This window comes from Hippopotamus amphibius, chromosome 8 (assembly GCF_030028045.1).
Source record: "Hippopotamus amphibius kiboko isolate mHipAmp2 chromosome 8, mHipAmp2.hap2, whole genome shotgun sequence".
Classification (NCBI taxonomy): domain Eukaryota; kingdom Metazoa; phylum Chordata; class Mammalia; order Artiodactyla; family Hippopotamidae; genus Hippopotamus; species Hippopotamus amphibius.
Genome location: NC_080193.1, coordinates 130,120,346 through 130,139,515, shown reverse-complemented (window position 1 = coordinate 130,139,515; position 19,170 = coordinate 130,120,346). Strand labels below are relative to the sequence as shown.

The 19,170-nt window shown below is 34.9% G+C and overlaps 1 protein-coding gene across 2 annotated transcripts in view; it reads right to left on the bottom strand.

Annotated features, from left to right (window-relative positions):
* TLK1 (tousled like kinase 1) overlaps nt 1-19,170 on the bottom strand; it is a 147,847-nt gene that overhangs the window by 47,341 nt on the left and 81,336 nt on the right. For both annotated transcript variants that reach the window (XM_057747123.1, XM_057747124.1), the window contains 8 exons: nt 18,506-18,581; nt 15,677-15,723; nt 14,060-14,155; nt 12,670-12,759; nt 11,571-11,663; nt 7,083-7,193; nt 6,832-6,968; nt 3,718-3,906 (listed from right to left, as the gene is read on the bottom strand). In XM_057747123.1, the coding sequence (XP_057603106.1) occupies nt 3,718-3,906; nt 6,832-6,968; nt 7,083-7,193; nt 11,571-11,663; nt 12,670-12,759; nt 14,060-14,155; nt 15,677-15,723; nt 18,506-18,581 (839 nt within the window). The remainder of the gene's footprint in view (nt 1-3,717; nt 3,907-6,831; nt 6,969-7,082; nt 7,194-11,570; nt 11,664-12,669; nt 12,760-14,059; nt 14,156-15,676; nt 15,724-18,505; nt 18,582-19,170) is intronic.

Here is a 19,170-nt window from a genome sequence, read left to right as displayed (position 1 = left end):
CCTAGAAGACACGTCAGAACCAAAACACCTGTGGCAAACTAGAAAAATGGTCTTCTCAGAAGGAGAAAATGAAATTCAATCAAATGCTTATGTATTGTAATTTAGTATTTACTGACCACTTTCCATATGCCAGGAGCTGTACTAGATATTGGGAGTAGAGAGATAAAATGGTGAGATAAATGCTGTAATATTGACAGACATGTACAAAAGGCACCTGACTTGAGGGGAAATGGGAAAGAAACTGGGAAGAAAAAAAGATCAAAGAGGATTTTCTACTGGAATTGGCACTGGAGGCAAGACAAAGTACAAATAGAAAATGAGAGGTAAAGAAAGGCAAGGAAAAAGATGTACAATGGCACAGAAACAAGAAAGCATAGTCCATTTAGAGAACTGAAAGAGTTTAATATAGGATGCATAGGGCAGACACTGGAGAATGAAAGAAACAAGAAGGCCTACAAACGGTCTTCATGAGAGTGAATTTTATCTTGGAAGGCCAGTGAAGGAGGTTTGAAAATGAAATGATGAGACATGTAACAAACAGTAATCTAAGTTAAAAAAAGAGAGAGATGCGGTCCTATAGTAAGATAGTGGTAATGAAGATGGACAGATACAAAAACATTATGGAAACAGACATAGAGAACAAGGGAAAGGAAAACATCTAAGATGTGTCTAGTGTCATTAACTGAGTGAATGATGATGCTGTGACTGTATACACAGAGGGCACTATGGCAATACCTCAAAGTGATAATTAATTCCTATCATTCAAGCGTCAAGGAACAGCTTTCAAGAGGAGGAAATATCTAGGATGGGATTTAAAAGATGAACAGAAATTAAGACAATGGGTTAGAGTTTAAAAGTTGGTGGTGAGTGGGAGCCACTGGTCAATGACAAAAGATGAGGCTAGAGAGGTCAGACCCTGCCAGGTCAAAAGTACTTCCTGGCTTATATCATTTAAGCAATGGAGAGCTATGTTAGGTTTACAAGGAAGAAAAAGAATATTTTTATTTTGGGGAAAAAAAAGATTCTGACTACAAGATGAAAATGGGTTCAAGACCTAGACCAAAGTTGAAAGGTGAGGGGGTGGGTGGGGGTGGGGACAGACAACCCAAGTAAACGACGGCAGTGGACACATGTGAGCTCTAGTACAGCAATCCCCAACCTTTTTGGCATCAGGGGCTGGTTTCGTGGAAGACAATTTTTCCACAAATTGGGGCGGGGGGGGGGTACACGGAGATGGTTACCTGGTAATGCGAGTGATGGGGAGCGGCAGATGAAGCTTCACTTGCTCTCCTGCTGCTCACCTCCTACGGTGCAGCCCGGTTCCTACCAGGCCACAGACCAGTACCGGTCTGCAGCCCAGGGGTTGGGGACTCCTGCTCTAGAAGACTGGGTGTCTACAGGGATGGAGTTAAGCTAACACACACTTCCTTCTGTATAATCGCTCATCTACCCATCCACCCCTTTTAAAGCAACAAATTTACTAATTTGTGAAAAGTAAATCATTTGTTGTTGTTTTTTAATATCAATAGCCAAAGGATTTAATTCCAACTTACGACAACCCCTCCAAAAATCAGGAAATGCGTAAAGAAACTACATTTTGGACTTTAAAATATAAGATTATTGGGACTTCCCTGGTGGTACACTGGTTAAGAATCCGCCTGCCAATGCAGGGGACACGGGTTCGATCCCTGGTCCAGGAAGATTCAACATGCCACAGAGCAACTAAGCCCATGTACCACAACTCCTGAGCCTGCACTCTAAAGACCATGAGCCACAACTACGGAAGCCCATGTGCCACGACTACTGAAGCCTGTGTGCCTAGAGCCTGTGCTCTGCAATGAGAAGCCTGTGCACCACAATAAGGAGTAGCCCCCACTCTCCTCAACTAGAGAAAGTCTGCACACAGCAACAAAGACCCAACGCAGTCAAAATAAATAAATAAATAAATTGAAAATATATATGATTATTATCACCTATTTATTAATGGAAAATTACGAAAATGGATTAAGAAAAATAAATGGAATCTCGACCTAAAATACTACTAGTGACAACCAGAATTCTGACATGTGGAACTGAGAGGATGGTGGTACCATGTACTAATTAAGAAAACATGGGAGGTGGCAAGGGGTGTGTGTGTGTGTGTGTGTGTGTGTGTGTGTGTGTGTGTGAGAGAGAGAGAGAGAGAAAGGGGGACTGTGGGGGGATTGAAATGGGAAAGATAATAATAAATATAGTTTTTACTTTGTGTGTTTAGTAAATACAGTTTTGAACAGGCTCCATTAGAGGCTCTTCTGAGGTATTTAAGTACCAATATCAACTAAACACAGACATGACATTCAAGATTGAGATACAAACATTTGATGATACTCAAGAGAGAAAAGTGGGCTGGACACAGAAGTCTGGATGTCAGCAGCATATACGCGGTAATTGAAACCCTAGGAGTAGCTAATACTGAAGGAGAATACATACAGTAAGAAGTAAGATAGCCTACGACAGATCCTTAAAAATCTTACATTTTACAAATTGGTAAAGTAAATGATGTCTGTAGAAGAGACTGAGGAGATGTAGGCAGATAAGTTAAAGTGAAATTAGAAGAACAGATTATTTCAAAAACAAAGGCAAGAAAAGAGTCTTTTGGGAAAAAATAAGAAGTCAACAATATTCAACGCTGCCAAGTTAAAGAATCAAATGTCTATGGTATTTAGCATCAAGGAGATAATCTTTAAAAGCACAATTTCAGTTAAGAAAGGAGAAATTTGGAAAGTGAGGCAGATGAGACTGCAGCACAGGCAAGTCTTTCAGGAAACCTAGTTATAAAGATGACAGAATATGGAGACTGGAGAGATGTGTAACTGAAGGAGAGTTTTCTGTTTTGTTTTGTTTTGTTTTCTTAAAGGAGGGAACCAGTAGAGAGCAAGAGGTTGAAGATATAAGATAAAGGAGGTATCAACAGAAGAGCTCCCTGATGTAGCAGGAGATGGGCTTCAAAGCACAGATGAAACATTATCTCTCAAAAAAGGAGAAACATAATATAAAATGCAGGGTGTGTGTATATATTTTCTACTCACATAAACTTACATAAGGTCTTATAGAACAGAAAAATTATATAAATTAGGTTGCATCTATAACACTGAAATTTTAACAATGGTGTTCTCTGTGGGATGGGATCATGGTTTGTACTGTTTTATTATGTTCTTTCATATTTTCCAAATTTCCTATGATAAACACATAACTTTTTTTAAAACATCTTTGAGTTTTGAATTATAAAACGTAATTTGTCATTGAAGCAGAAAACCTAGAAAACAAAGAAGCAGAAAGGGGAAAAACAATATTTATAACCTTTGAATGTGCTACTTTCATAGGTTGAGAAAACATGTCAGTTACATTGCTTAACATTCTCTCAGAAAAAGGAATATTGAACTGGAATAACCGAAACTGATAAATGACTCTATGATTCAGACATGGAAGAAAAAGTGGATTCTAGCCTCCTCTTAGCTACGTAAGTCTTCATTTTAAAAGAGGATTAGTAACGCTCCACTTAGGTAGAATTCAGATTTGGGGGCTTATTATTAATTTAGAAGTGAATTTTTTCAATACTGCTTTTTCCTTCCTGGCCATAATGATTTTTACTATTTAATTATAAATAACACCCATTACTAACATTCATGCTCACTGGCAACAATTTTAAAAAAAGGAAAATTTAAAAAGCAGGCTTACAGTTGTGGTAAATTTGGTCTAACAAAGGGATCATTTTCTGCTCCATTGACCGCTTTGTTTTTCCTTTGTTTTGGTTCAGAATTTGTAGAGGGTGCCTGAGAATTATTAGCTGTGGGAGGTTTGCGTTTGGCTAGAAGTTTCCTTTGCCTTTCAATATCTTCCCTTTGCTGATTCACCCATTCTTGTTGCCTGCATAAAAATAAATGCAAAAGAAAATTAACCTCCCATTACTTTTCACAGTTAAAACAAAAATACATTAGTAAACATGAAAAATCATATAATATAAATTTGTAACCTTATGGTCCCACCCTTGTGAATCTCATTGTCCACTTCTCATTTGAAACATTCATTTCTAAATGAGGTCTTCCCTAAACCCCATGGACTAGAGAAAGATGTATTGACAAATATAATCTCATAGTACCTTGTAGTTCCCCATCTCCTCCTTTCTAACAAATATTCCTATACACTTGCTCAGAATGTGTCTAGTTAGACTAAATCACTCCATGAGAACAGAGACCACAACTACTTTATATCCTATTGCACCGTTAGTGCCCAGCACACTGACTCGCACATGCTAGGCATTCAATAAATATTCGTTGAATAAAATAAACGCGCTATTAAAAAAAAAAAAACAGTTAAAGAGTAGGTTTTATACATGCATCTCATCACTTACTTTAAAGAAAAACTTACAAAAGACAAATGTGAATTTTAAAAAGTGTTATTTTCTAAATGTATCTCTGTTAAATTTTGGGAATGGGTAAGTGGTATTTTGAAATGAAACAAAAGTTGACCTTAGAAATTTAGGAAAGGAATTCTGACACTTTAAAGAGAGAAAATAGCAAGGAAAATTTACATGGCTTTGAAAATGGGCAATTAATGTAAGTACAAATATTACTGCTTCCAACTGAAGCTTTTTAAAACCATCCCATCATACAACACCTTAAGCTTATTCTAATATAATTATGTTTCCTCTTAGGTCACCTTACCACACTAGGGAAAAATTTAAAAACTCTACATAGTAGTGATACTCAGATTTAGAACAAGTCAAATATTTCAATTCCTCACTCACCCACCCCTATTCAAACCAGAACTACACAACTTCTACTCTGCTGACAAAGAATTGGTTTTACACACATTTCCTTGTATGGTTCTAGCCAGGTAGTAGCAGAACATGGCAGGAGGGAAAGAATGAAGAACCACCTAGGTAAAAGAGTAAGACGGTGGAGAAAAATCTTAAGAATAGCAAAGTTAGAATAAGACTTTAATCCAGTTTTCTCCTGGAAGTGGTAATAAATAATTTCAATTTATTTAAAAAAATTAATTTTAAAGCTAGCTTAGGGTACAATCAAGATGTAATGAAAATAAACAGCAATAACCTATTGAAATAATGAAAGAAAAGAATTACTAGAATGAATATATACCTAATACCTGATTATTCAGTAATGACCATACAATTTAGAGATTATTAACTTAATATTACTAATTTTTATTTATTTCTCTTCTCATCCTCCAACTACTCTGGGTCATATCACAGATATACAGCTTGATATACACTGATAAATATCAACAGCTTGATATAAAATAAAATATGTATAGGTAACAAAATACAGTAAGCCCTCAGTAAATGCTTATTAGTAATAAGAAACGCAAGTAATTTTTTAAAAAATTAGATCATTGCTTTGTTATAAAAGGATACAACTCAGAAATAGCCAGATGAAAGAGGCTCACATGGCAAGGTATGGGGAAAAGACATGGAGCTTCCATGCTCTCTCTGAACCGGATAGCCTCCCCAAATCTCTACATGTTCACCAACCCAGGGGCTCCAATTTTACTCCTTGACAGCTCAATGGAGAAATTTTAACAACTGGCAGAGTTTATATTTTAGATTCACATTTTTAGTTTATATTTAAGGTTATATTATGTAAACTTCTCTTGTGTACATTATCAGGACAACTATATAGATCTGGGCTTAGGAGTTCAGAAAAACACTCAAAAATTGTAAGTTCTATCTCAACAGTATCTCCTAATCTCCACTTCTTCATTTCAGCTCAAGCCTAATCACCTTTCATTTGGATGCTTCTCCAACCAAACTGTCAACAATTTATGTTCTTTCCAATATTATTCCCACATTACCATCAGTTATCTTTCTAAAACTCAAATTTGACCACAAACACTACATATAAAACTTTAATAGCTCCTATTGTCCACAGAATTAAAATCCAAACTTTCTACCATCACAAAGACACTGTCCTTCATTATAGTATACCTAACACTCAGCACAGCTGTGTTGAATAGAAGCTGGATAAATCAACTAGACAGAGAGAAGACCGTTCTGTGCTTAAGTCTTGGGAACCAGTGCTTGAAACAGCAATGTTTATGTGATACTATGTGAAATAAAGCTTTACCTCCATTTGCCATTTAACTGGACTGACTGGGAAAACTGATTTAGATGCTGACACTACTCTTGCTTCACAGGTTTTTTAAAGTTTTCTGGGGGTGGGGGAAGGAGGAGCATAGATTCCGGCTCCTTAACACATAAACAGTCAACCTACCCTTACCTACCACCATCTGAACTCAAGAAAACATGGGCAACAACAATTTATCCATTTTAAGTTTACCTCAGAAGTGCTAAAGCCACATGTTCAGTTCAACTGACTTATGAGTTACTACGTCTGAGGCTGCAGAGAAAACGTTCCTGTCTCTTCCACAGGAACAGAGAGCAGGCAAGTGCTGAAGTAAGGACTGGGAGATGGGGGAAAAAAAACTAAGCAGAAAAATCCCAAGATATGTAAGTATAAATCTTCCAATGGAAGTTAAAATTTTTAACGATTTTCCTCCCAACTAACCTATAGAAAGCTAGATCAGTTTATGTGTTGGAAAGTCATATTTAGAAAAATACATTATACGGTACAGATGAATGCTAACTAATCAACAAGTCTGCTAAAGCTAAAATTGTAATGCCTCTGTTTTACGTTCCTTTCCAATGTATTAAATTCTATGATTTCAAAGAGTAGTAAGGAGTAGACATAGAACCATAATTCCAAATCTATAATCTTTGAAAGTAATGAAAACTCTAAGGACTACTAAATTTTTTAAAATGTAAGAGTGACTAACTTTACAAGATTCTGAAATGCAAAACCATCTGTCCATTGTTCAGTAAATGAAGCACCATGTCTAACTGTTGTGAAATGCCCAAGGCGTAATCTGTCTTGCATACTCTTCTCTCTGCTTGACAGTTTTTCTTGTGTACTCTGAAAAAAGAAGGAAAAATCATCATTTAGTTTTATTAATTTAAATTTTAAAAGCATACAAGGTAAAAGGGGCTAGTGAAAGGAGAGGGAAAATCCACTGAACTTTTAACTTACCTTTTCAATGAGCAGTTTCTTGCTCATTGATATGCACTTATTTAATCGTTCTTTGTATTTTTCAAGTAATTTTTGTTGTTCATCTATCTGCCGTCTGAGATCACAGTTAGCCTACAACATAAGTAGACAATGAAAAAGGTCTAGAATTTGTGTATGTGAGACATTTAAAAATATTTATACATTTTGAACAAATTTCAAAAAGAGAAGGATTAATAAGATTAAGTATTTGAATGTGATACTAAAAAATTTGTTAAAACATCTACTTACCATGGGAATAAAACTATTATATGCTGCTTAATTGTGTAGTGAAAGTACATGGATTTGTATCCATACTCCATGGGTTCAAATCCACACTCTAAGGTATATAATCTGGGCTAAGTCAAACAAGTTATCTGAACCTTAGCTTAGTTTCTTCTCTAAAACAGAGCAACAGCCATTCTACCTCATTTAATTAAAAATAACTGAAATATACTAATACAAAGTGTCACACTTAAAAATAAATGTGAGTTCACTTCCATCTTTTGTAACTAATAAAACTCTTCTCCGTTAAATTTGTGGATGACACTGCAGATGCCTATCCAATAGCTAATTATTCTCACCATCTTTCTTGGCCACATGAATACAAATTTCGTTAACTTCGTAGGCAGCCATACACTCAGGGAAGGGGCTGCTCTCTAAACTCAGATGAGTCTGATTAGTCTAGTACAGTCACCAGGGGAATAACCTGAAGAGCTTGCCGGAACACAGATTACTGGAACCCATTCCCAGTTTCCGAGTTAGTAGCTCTAGAGTAGGGTCTGAAAGCTTATTTCTAAGTTCCCTAGTAATGTTGACACTTCTGCTCTGGGGATCATTTTTTGAAAACCACAGGTCTAGGCCAATCGTGGTGGATGCCAAAAGATAACGGCATAATAAATCAGAAATACTGGGAGAAAATACAGCTGCCAACCTAAAAGTATGTATCTAATAAAACTGTTTTCCAAGGAAAAGGGTAAAACAAAGATACTTTCAGAGGAATATAAATGGAATTTAGCATCAGACACTTACCATTAGGTGCAATTCAAACAGAACCCCAACTAACTGTGTATATGTGTGAAAACTGAAAAACTAATTCTAACACCTCTCTAAGACTGCAAAGGGCCAAAAATAGCCAAAAAAGAGATGATATTTGTTCAACCATATATCAAGATTTAATATAAACCTACAGTAATTATAATCACCCAAGTCTATTTTCTCCTTCTTACTTAGTAAAGGAAAACCAACATTTTATTCTGGATTGACATGTGTCTAGCTTCCCTTGCAGCTAATGATGGTCAGTGAAATGTAAGCAGAAGTTGTTCAATGGAAGGCTGTACAGAGAATTGTTGCATTTTCCTTCCCCTTCTTGTTTTCTGCTTAAGAACACAGATATCATAACTGTGACTCTAATAAATATTTTGTATCCTGATATGATCTTCAAGATGAAGGCCATGAACTAAGGGTAAAAGAGCTGAAAAACTGAAGGAGCCAAGATCCCATATGACACTGTGGAGCCATTACACCTGGGCTGCTCCCTTCTGTTCTTTTCTCAAAAAATAATATTGTATCTCATTTAAAGTACTGTTGTTTATGGAAACCTGTCCTGACGCCTATGGCCTGAGTAGCTCATTTGTCTCTGCTTGATAGCAAGGTTCTGCCTGGCCAGAAATAACGCAGGGCCAGTGAAATGGCATTTCCACAACACCTACTACCTTCCATTCAAAGGCCTGTGGCCCCTTAGGCTTTGTGCAGGGGGATAATAGCCCAACCACACATGTGCAGACATCGCTGTCTGGACAGATGAACAGGCTCCAGGCCCTCCTCAGTCACATCTGGGATGAATGGTCAGTGTGGCAGTAGCAGCTGCAATTGCAGTGCCCTGCCCAGCCTCCCTCACTAGCCTGGGGGCCAGGGAAAGACTGTGCCTCCACCCTTCTCCTCACAGAGGTGAGCAGCATGCAGAGAAAAGGAAAGCCTGTTTCCAATGTGTTAGTGAGGGGCACTGTGTTGTTATCCCAGTGCCATTTCCTCCTGGGCCTGCTATGGAAGGGTCCACCTGCACTCTCAACTGGATTTAGTTTTGGGCAGGTGACTCAGTGGGCAGGAGGCATTGCACTCTCATGCTCTCACTTGGAGCCCCCCCTTCTGTTCTTCTCTCAAAAAATAATACTGTATCTCATTTAAAGTACTGTTGTTTACGTTCTCTGTTTCTAACAACCAAAGACAACTGTTAAATAATAAAAAGATGCTGTAGTACCAGTACATGAACACACAAATAGAACATGGAACTTAACATAGACACAGAAATAGATCCACTTGTACATGAAAACGAGATTGTATGCTGGGGCTGGCAGTAAAGAGTGGACTTTTAAATACATGGTCTGGACAACTGGTTCTCTATATAGAAAGAAATTAAAACAAAACCTTACTTCACACCATACCCAAAAATGAATTCCAGTGAGATTTACAACTTGTATTGAAAAAGGAGACTATAAAACTTTTAAAAGAAAACAAAGAAGAACATCTTTATAATCTTAGGGATAAAAACAACAAATTATTTTTGTAAACCTTTGATAATAATTTGGTACAAACTATAAACAAAGAGATACATTTAATCATATAAATTTTAAATGATCTAATCATCAAAAGACAGTACAAAGAAATAAAAGACAATTCACACACTGAGAGAAAAATCAACACATATGGCCAAAAAAAATTGGTATCAATTTAAAAAGAGACAGCAACGCATTAAGAAAAATGAGCAAAAAAATGATCATTTACTTCACAAAAGAAATACAAATGGTTAATAGATATTTTAAAAGATGCTCAAAAAATAAAGTGAATGCATAATAACAAATACCTTGTTACACCCATTAAATTGAATCCCCAAATCAAATGTCATTATAATAACGCTTGGCAAGGATAGTGAGCAGTAGCATCATTTCTTGCTCACTGTTGCTGGAATGTAAGCTGATCCAACCACTTTGGGAAAAAATTTGCTATCATAGAGTGTAAGGGATGCATGCCCTATACTCTGGCCATGTCCCTCCTAGGCATATACCATAGAGAAATCCTTCCACATGTGCCACAGAAGACAAATACAAGAACGTTCTTAGCAGAACTGATCATACTAGAAAAAAGTAGAAATAAAATGTCCACCAAGAGCAGAAAAGATAAATTATAGTATATTCATATAATGCCTCACTATACAGCAGTGAAATGAACAAACTATTACATGATAATCCCACATATAATGTTAAGTGAAAACAAGCAGGGCAAAAAAATTACATACAGTGTAATTTTGTAATTTATATAAAGTTCAAAAACTAAAGTGAAATATGCTGTTAAGGATGTATAAGAGGGCTTCCTTGGTGGCACAGTGGTTAAGAATTCACCTGCCAATGGAGGGGACACGGGTTCAAGCGTTGGTCTGGGAGGATCCCACATGCCACAGAACAACTAAAAGCCCATGCGCCACAACTACTGAGCCTGCGCTCTAAAGCCTGCAAGCCACAACTACAGAGCCCAGGCACTGCAACTACTGAAACCTGCATGCCTAGAGCCCATGTCCACAACAAGAGAAGCCACCACAATAAGATGCCCGTGCACTGCAACGAAGAATAGCCCCCACTCTCCACAACTACTGAAAGCCCGCACAAAGCAATGAAGACCCAATGCAGCTAATAAATAAAAAATAAGTTAAAAAAAGAGAATGTATAAGATATATGTAATATAACTATAAAGAAGCACAAAGGCATATGAAATAAATATATACAAAATTCAGAACAGTGGTTAATGGTAAATGGATGTGAAAGAGTGAATGGGATGCGACCACAAAAGGCACACTGGATGTTTCAAAGGTATTGATAATTATACAATCACAGATGGTGGTTTCATTGAGTTTCTATACCAATGGTTCTCAGTGTTGGCTAAATCAGAATCATTTGGAGGAGCTTTTAAAACTACCAATGCCCAAGCCCTACATCACATCAATTTAATCAGAATTCCGCAGGGTGGAGTCTAAGCATCAGTACTTTTATAAAGTACCTCCCACACTTTCCATCCAGTGATTCTAATAAGCAGCAAAGGGTGAGAACCACTGCTTCACCCCTTACTAACATACTAGGCATACTTTTTTGCTGTGTCTTTTTATAAAGTTTCCCTCAAAAAGCTCACAAAATTGCAGTAGTTACTTCATCTAGTATAGTGTCAAATGGCAGTCATGTTTATAACAAAATCAATTAACTTTAAAACTACCATGAAACAGATATCTGTCTTAGGATAGTTGATCAAGTAAAAATAACATTTTATAAACTTCTATGCCTCCAACTGTTTCTCAATTCACATTTAAAGAGCTAATAAGATAGCTTTTTCTTTAAATAGTTGATATTTTCAAATATGTACTTACACTAAAAGAAAAGGCTTATTCTTTTTCCAGTAATTCTCCCCCCTCCATGACTTCTTACTTACCCTGAGCAAGTCATCTATACGACCTTCCTTCTTTTCCAGGTCCTGGTTTTTATTACTTTCTAATGCTGCTAATTTCAGCATTGTAAGATCAGTCTAAATGAAAGAAAGCTACTTTATTACTCCATTATACATATCATTGCATGCAAACATAAAATCAGATTTCACTGATTCTAAAAAGCAAAGAAAGTATTGGAGTTTGTGTGTATATGTAAAGGGTATCCCGAAAAGTCTTAGTAGTTTTAATATCTTCAGAAATATAAGTGCTATAACCTTAAAAAGAAAAATTTTTTAAGGTTATTTAAATTTTTGGAATATTGATACGTTTTTCATTAAAATTCAATATAACCACTGCTTTGTGCTATGAACTCTAACTGATTTTGAACATGGCAAAAATCTTCACAAGCGGTTTGCTGACTGAAAGCAATGCACTTGTAAATACTGGCCTAAAGATCACCCAAAGAAAGAAGTTTTGATGCACGTACAACAGTTTGGACATGACCTGAGAGAAAAAAGTATAATGGCAGTAAACTACACAACTAAGGTGGCAAGCAATAAGAGCTACTTTTTCAATCCTTGGTCTCAGATAGTCATCTAAACACTGTCACATGTATGAAGTTAAAATGAAAAACTTAGTACTCAAAATTCATAAAACTAAATAATTATAAAAGATATCTGATGAATTTTCAAATGATTTTAAAGTGTGTAGCATATATGAATATACAAAAACAGACACATAGAACAAACTGCTTTAATGTCCACGTAAACATAACACCTTCATGAAGATATCGATTACATGTACTTGGATGTTAAGTTCAAAAAGAATCAGTAAACAGAATTGACATGTTATGGTTGTTCTGTTTATTTAATTTGCTTTAAATATATATTTATCCAGTGTGTGTAACAAAGGACAAGCTGACAGTAAACTGGGTGTTTCAATTTCTCACCCCCTACAAATTGGGTTTTTTTGTTTAGTAATTAGCTTTCTTGATACAGAAATTTACCTTATGACTATGTTTAAAACAAAGAGAAGACATCCTAATTCTAGGGTTGGTCACTGGTTTCTCAGAAGGCATACAAAGAAATTTTAATTACTATTTACCTGAGTAATTTTAAAGGATAACTGCTTTGGTTGTACAATAGCGTGGTCCCCAAAAGCTAATGCAGTAGGAGAAGGGCTATTCGGTCGAACCTTAATAAAATATTAACAATTTTACATTAGCAAGAAAAAAAAAATAGGCTTTTACTTAGCAACAACTAAACATTTCCTAAAGTTTTATCAGGATAACAACTCAATTAAAACATAATTTAAAAAATTTTTAATCACCATTTTTTCAATAAGCCTTCTTATAAAACCCAATAAAAGAGACAAGGAGCTTACAATCTGGTGCCATAAAAGAAAATGTAATGCTTTCAATCTGTTAACGAAAACAAGGCCAGATATATTATTTTAAAACAAAAATATTAAAAACAGATTATGATGGTTCAAAAAGTAAAACTTAATAAAAGACCTTAATTAGACCTTAATATAGAACTCTTTTAATACTAGGGGTAATAATACATGCTTATATGTAGTATAATATCAATTTACTGGTAAGTTTCATGGTTTATCTAGTCACTAGTTTTAAAATACATTAACTGAAAGCAGTAGATTACATCATGTACCTACGCTATCACTACAACTCAAAGTTGTTGAGTCTTATGCTTTACTTAGTATATGGCAATATGATGTGCCCCAAGGTACAAAATGAATAAGACCTTAAAGAGTATATGTCTACAGACAGAACTAGAAAGGGACAGTGGAAGCAAAAAGAGAATACTTGAATTAGTAAGAGATACTCTGACTTTTAAACATTTTTAATTCATCTTTAAATTACTGAAAGCCAATGTCGTTTTTCTGGTTAGATAATGAACTTTCACATAATGAAAGTAAAAAAAGTAAAATAAAATCCAATATGTAGAACAATGCAGAGAAAAGGACTAGATAGTAAAAATGTTAGAAACAAACCAAAAAGTCATAAGAGAATTTCTAGGTCCAAGATCCTTCTTCCATGCCAAACTACATTACCCGAGACTGATGGTTGCCTACTCGTTGCTTAAGGATTCCCAGAAAGGAATTATGCTATCATTTTAGTGGTTAAGAAATTAATTGTTAAGATCCCTGACCAGGATGGAACCCGGGCCCTGGCAGTAAAAGTGCAAATCCTAACCACTGGACTGCCACGGAATTCCCAGTCCCATCATTCTTTTATAGAAACATTACTTCTTGGATATAATTAATTCAGGAAATCTTTAACTTAAAAATCTCACTTTCAGAAATAAAGTTCTAATAGTATCAAATCATTAAAAAGAATTCAACTCACCTCACAGAATGACCTTTTTAAAGATAAACGCTAATATATATAAAAGGTCTCAATAAAGACAAATTATAAAAGTTATTCATTTAGTACACATAACCTCTGAGACATAAAGCTACACATGTAAAAACTTACAGATGAGGAAGGAGTGGAATGTGAATGTGAATTCTGAGGAGAACGGATTGCAGGAGGTATGCCTCTTACTGGACTTGAGCCATTTCCACCTTGGTACTGAGGGAAAAAGGAAACATCACTATTAATTAACACAGGTTTAGACAGATGTTATTTTAGACATGGCATTATAAATTAATTTAAATATATCTTATTATTTTTGTGGTAGACTCAAAGACAAACTCCCCCAAAGCAAAGGACATGTCTTATTTTTCCTTCATATTTTAGCACCGTTTCCTTATGTTTGTTAAACCAGTATGATCCTTAATCCTAAGAAACTTAAAACATGTTTACATGTAGATGCTAGTGAACATAATCAACGATCTTAAAACACAACTGTCATTCCCAAGATCTATGAAGTATCCAAGTGTTCACAGCACTATAAAAGAACTACACAGACCAACTCCCTTCTTTTTAACAGCACAAAGTCTAATAAAAATCAATCCTTTCTTACGTGCATAACATGCATTACAGTGCATGACAATTGCACATGAAGAGAAGCCACCTAATCTGTTCCACAGCTTTCTCAAGTCTCATGTTTCTGAACCAAGAATGGAAGGAGAAAACAATTTGCTGCTAATGGCTTCATCTCAGGGTATGAGGTATGAATAGCAGAGATGGGGACTTCCTAGTGTGTTCATTACACAGCTTCCTGCAACTTAGGAACTTTGTCTAAATGTTTTATCTACAGTGCTTAGCATAACGCTCAGCACACAGTAGGCATCCAAGACACTTGAGATTTGTTTATTTGAATTGATCCTACCTTTGGCAAAAATTTTTAATGATATTAATAATAAGGGGCTGACATCACCTAAAGAGCACTAGGTGCATCTTACGGTTTGCAACAGTTTTAGCTGAGACTCAAGCTCAAGAAAGAAAAACAATGGAGGATAAAAATATATATTTTAAACACAGCCCTTCTCCTAATCAGCAAATTCTGCTCTCTCTCAAGTAAATGTAAATATTTTTCAACTGACTAGATCATGTCTATTGTTTTAATAATCACACTAATATTTTATAATGAAAACTGGTAGGCAAAAGTATTTCTGTGTAGAAGCAAGGAAACATTCCTGATTGGGTAAGAATTTAAATTTACCACTGTTTATTATTTTCAGGGACTCTTAGGTTCACATCTCTGTCATTATTTAATCTCCATTTACAGGGCTCAACTGTTGCTGTGATACAATAAAGCCTGGACTGATAGTAGACAGAAATCTAGAGGTTGCAAAGCTTAAAGCTACTCTTTGCTCTTCCATTTAGAATTTGCCTTTAGGTAGGCTACTTTATATCTCTGGTTCTCAGTTTCCTCATCTGTAAAATAGGAATACTAATACCTGCTTTGACTATCTCCTGGGCTGACATAAGCAAATACAAGAGAAAGTACTTCGAAAATTATGATGCGCCATACCAAAGTAAAAGTAAATTTTAATGTTCCTAGGAAGACAGGACAACATACAGTACTGAAGTTCTGCTCTAATCAAGTAGAAAATCAAAAGTTGACTTTGTGCTTCAAACAAATTATTTCAGCCTGTAGCAAAATTATATTAAGAACTGAAGGAAGATATTTCTCAATGAACTTACTTCAAAATAGTCGCTAATTTTGTGGCCACGTCCCCCAATACTTTTTCCTAAAATATAAAAGTAAAAATTTTTATGGATTTAAAGTCAGTCATGACTATCACATACTATATCAGAAAGAGAATGTGCCAAACTTAATTTCCCTAATACACACTAAAACAATCTATTTACTAAAAAGAATATATTTTAGTTGGGTAGTGATGGGCATCAAAAGAATATTAAGAGTCCTCAGAGGGTCAGATGCCAGCTTCAGAATTCCAAAAATCAAAGGATATTTCAATAGATGCATATCAATTTTAAAAAATCCCTATTATGGGAGAATCAAATAAATAAATCATATTAAAAGATCTCCTGCTTTTAACACTATGTTATTCATATTGCTAAGGGCTACTGATTTCATAAAAGCGTATCAGTTAATAAAAAAAAAAAAGTGACAGCTGTATAACTGGCAAACCAACTCATACCTATAAATAATAATAAAAAAGTCTGGTTAACACAAACTGACAATAACACACTTTAAATGAATGCTATTTTCTAAAATGTTTTGATTTCCTAAAAAGTATTTCCAAATTAATAGGATTTTTTAAAAAACTAGATTTTAAATAGTTACAGATCACAGTTCTTTAATTAAAAGTTATGCTCTAAAATGGACTTTTCAAAAAAAAACGACCAATAACAAAGAAATATATAAAGTGAACTTTTCATCAGTTTTATAAATAATGAACTAAGAAGTTGCTAAGAAATATGGCATTTTGGATGGGAGGTATCCATCCTTCATTGGAATAATACTGAATAATTTCTTCAAGCTACAAAAGAAAAACTAATGATAGCATGCAGTCAAAAGCTTTGGATAATATAAACATATACATTTACCAACTCAATACTGACTTACAAGCATTCATTCACTTACTTTATTCAACAAATATTTCTTGAGTGGTTACTATATGCCAGGCATTACTGAGATGAATAAACAATACATTTAAAAGTTCAACAACCTCAAATTCCTTCTTGGAATAAGGTAAGGAGAATTTTTTTAAAAACTAAGAAGTAATCAGGACTAATACTATCTAGAAATTTCAAACAATAGTTTTGTACAGATTTATTCACAGGTCAGAGAGGACTATAAAGGTTTTATATCAAAGGAATTTCCCTTCTGCCTATAACAACTTTCCTGCAGATTCTGAAGAGGTGCTACCTTTTAATGAAGACAGAGACATTTTTTTGGTTGCTTACCCAGAAACTATTTCCCCAATTCTTTTTCCCTAACTGAATCCAAATTTTATTCTGTTAACATTCCCTCCCCTACATAGCACATGTAACTTCAGGGGAGGTTGACTCCTATCTGGCCCCCATTCTTCTGATCAGAAGAGGGAAGGGAAGTTCCCCTTCCCTCTTCTGATCAGAAATTCAATTTTGTTCAGGTATCTTTTCTTCTCCACAAAGCCTATATTTCTAAGGGGAACTTTACCCCATTCTCAGTTTCAGAGATGGGCCTGATTTTAAGGGCAATAACACCTCTCTTGGACATAACTAGTTTTGGAATGGACACATGACTCAATTCTGGCCAAGAAGATGACAGGAGAGGTTTGCTATGGACTTAAAGAAGCCTCTGTAAAATAAAGAGGGGAAAAAAAAAGAAGAACACACAGAAAACCAACCTCTCTCTAAAACAAATACAAGTGTGGAAGATGAAATGAGGAAATGCAATAAAAACTGGCCACAGTCCTAAAATCATATGAGAAAAGAAGACAGTTCTGTGGATGGCAGACCACAAACAGAAAGACGTGGCTTCTTAAAGACATAGGTTGGTTCAACCAACCCAGAACTCCCAGGCTATTTTGGGACCCGCTTTTAAGTGAGTTTTAAAATCTGAAGTTGAAACTATCACAACTAATATAAACTAAATAAATCCAAGTACACTAACCACAACTTGCGGAAACTACACTAAGACCAAAAAGGACCTCAAAGGAGACTGAAATACAAAGTACCACAAACTTACAAAAAGGTGCTAGAGTGACTCAACTCCCTCCTTCCACAAAGATAGCTGCTGCGGATATATTTATTGATGCCAGTACCACATGTAAATACTAGTAAACCATGGGTTCGTGGTTCCAGACTTTGTGGCTAAAAAATGGCTCTAAACTCTTTGTAATACATGTATAAAATCATTACATATGATTTAAGAGCCGAATTTATTATATTTAATTTTGAGAAGCCAAATTAAAATGACAATATTATCTTGTCCATTATAAGAAGTTTTGTAGTCTAATGAAAGTAATTTTCTTATAGTTAATAATACAAAATGTAGGTATGCTAGAAAGGATGAAGAACAGGTATGGAAAGAAAAAGCTGCTTTAATGAAGTACTTCAATCATTTTTATACAGTCTTTTTTTTTTTAATAAAAGGGATGAGTAGGTTTGGGTACCTGTTTTAAAGTGAGATATAAAGTTCTTATTCAAAAACAAGAAGCCATTTCAATATCATAATTCATATAAAGCGAGAAAATAGAAAGGTGATAAAGGTAATGCTTGTCAGGTTTGGACATGACTCTATTTCTAATTCTCAAATTAAAACAATAAGGGAAATATTTAAAAGCCTAAAAATAGTAACCATAAACAAACTACCTGTGGCATAAAAGATTCCAATTTCATATTATTATTATTTCTTATCCAAAGTACATTCCTAAACTATTAATGCAGAAATTACATGGTATCTATAGAAATCACAAAAACACAAAACTACTCTTTAAAAAAATTATTAATTGATTAAAAACCAGAATAATTAATTATAAATGCCTTTTTTGCTCTGAAGGAAGATTTTGCTTCGCTTACCCTGACTACTTTCATTCTGGTTTTCTGCTTTTCTCTTTCTTCCTCTGGATGATTCCGATTGTTTCTTCTCTGGTGTCTACAGAAAGCAAGTTAACAAAACTTTAAATTATAGTTTTAACAGACAAAATTTTACAATCACGATAAATGTCATTTTTATTTTCGAAGTAAGAAATTTTGCTCAATAGTGTTCATGCAATGTAAACATGTAATTACATATAATTTATTTAAAAGGTAAAATTTCCTACTGTGTAAATTTTTAAAATTTGAAGTGTGGAAGACTTTGTACACATTACTCGAAATTTACATTTACAGAATTTGACTTGAAGTGGATGAGAAATCTGAGAGTAATCAGCCTTTAAAAGACATCTTTCAAATTTTTAACTGGATAGGGCAAAAAAAACCCCACAAAATAACAACAACAAAACACCATATGTTTTTCCCATTAGTTTTCTACTAGTCACATATATTCTATAAAAGTAAAATAAACTTGCACGAGAAAAAAAGAGCAGAACACAAACCTTCATATATACAATCCCTACTAAAAAGGATGATTCACCTAAACGCCTAAAAACTATTATCCAACAATTGAAGCAAAGTCATAGATTATACCCTAAATAAGGTGTATGCAAACTACAGCCAGCTGGCCAAACGTGGCTGGCCACCTG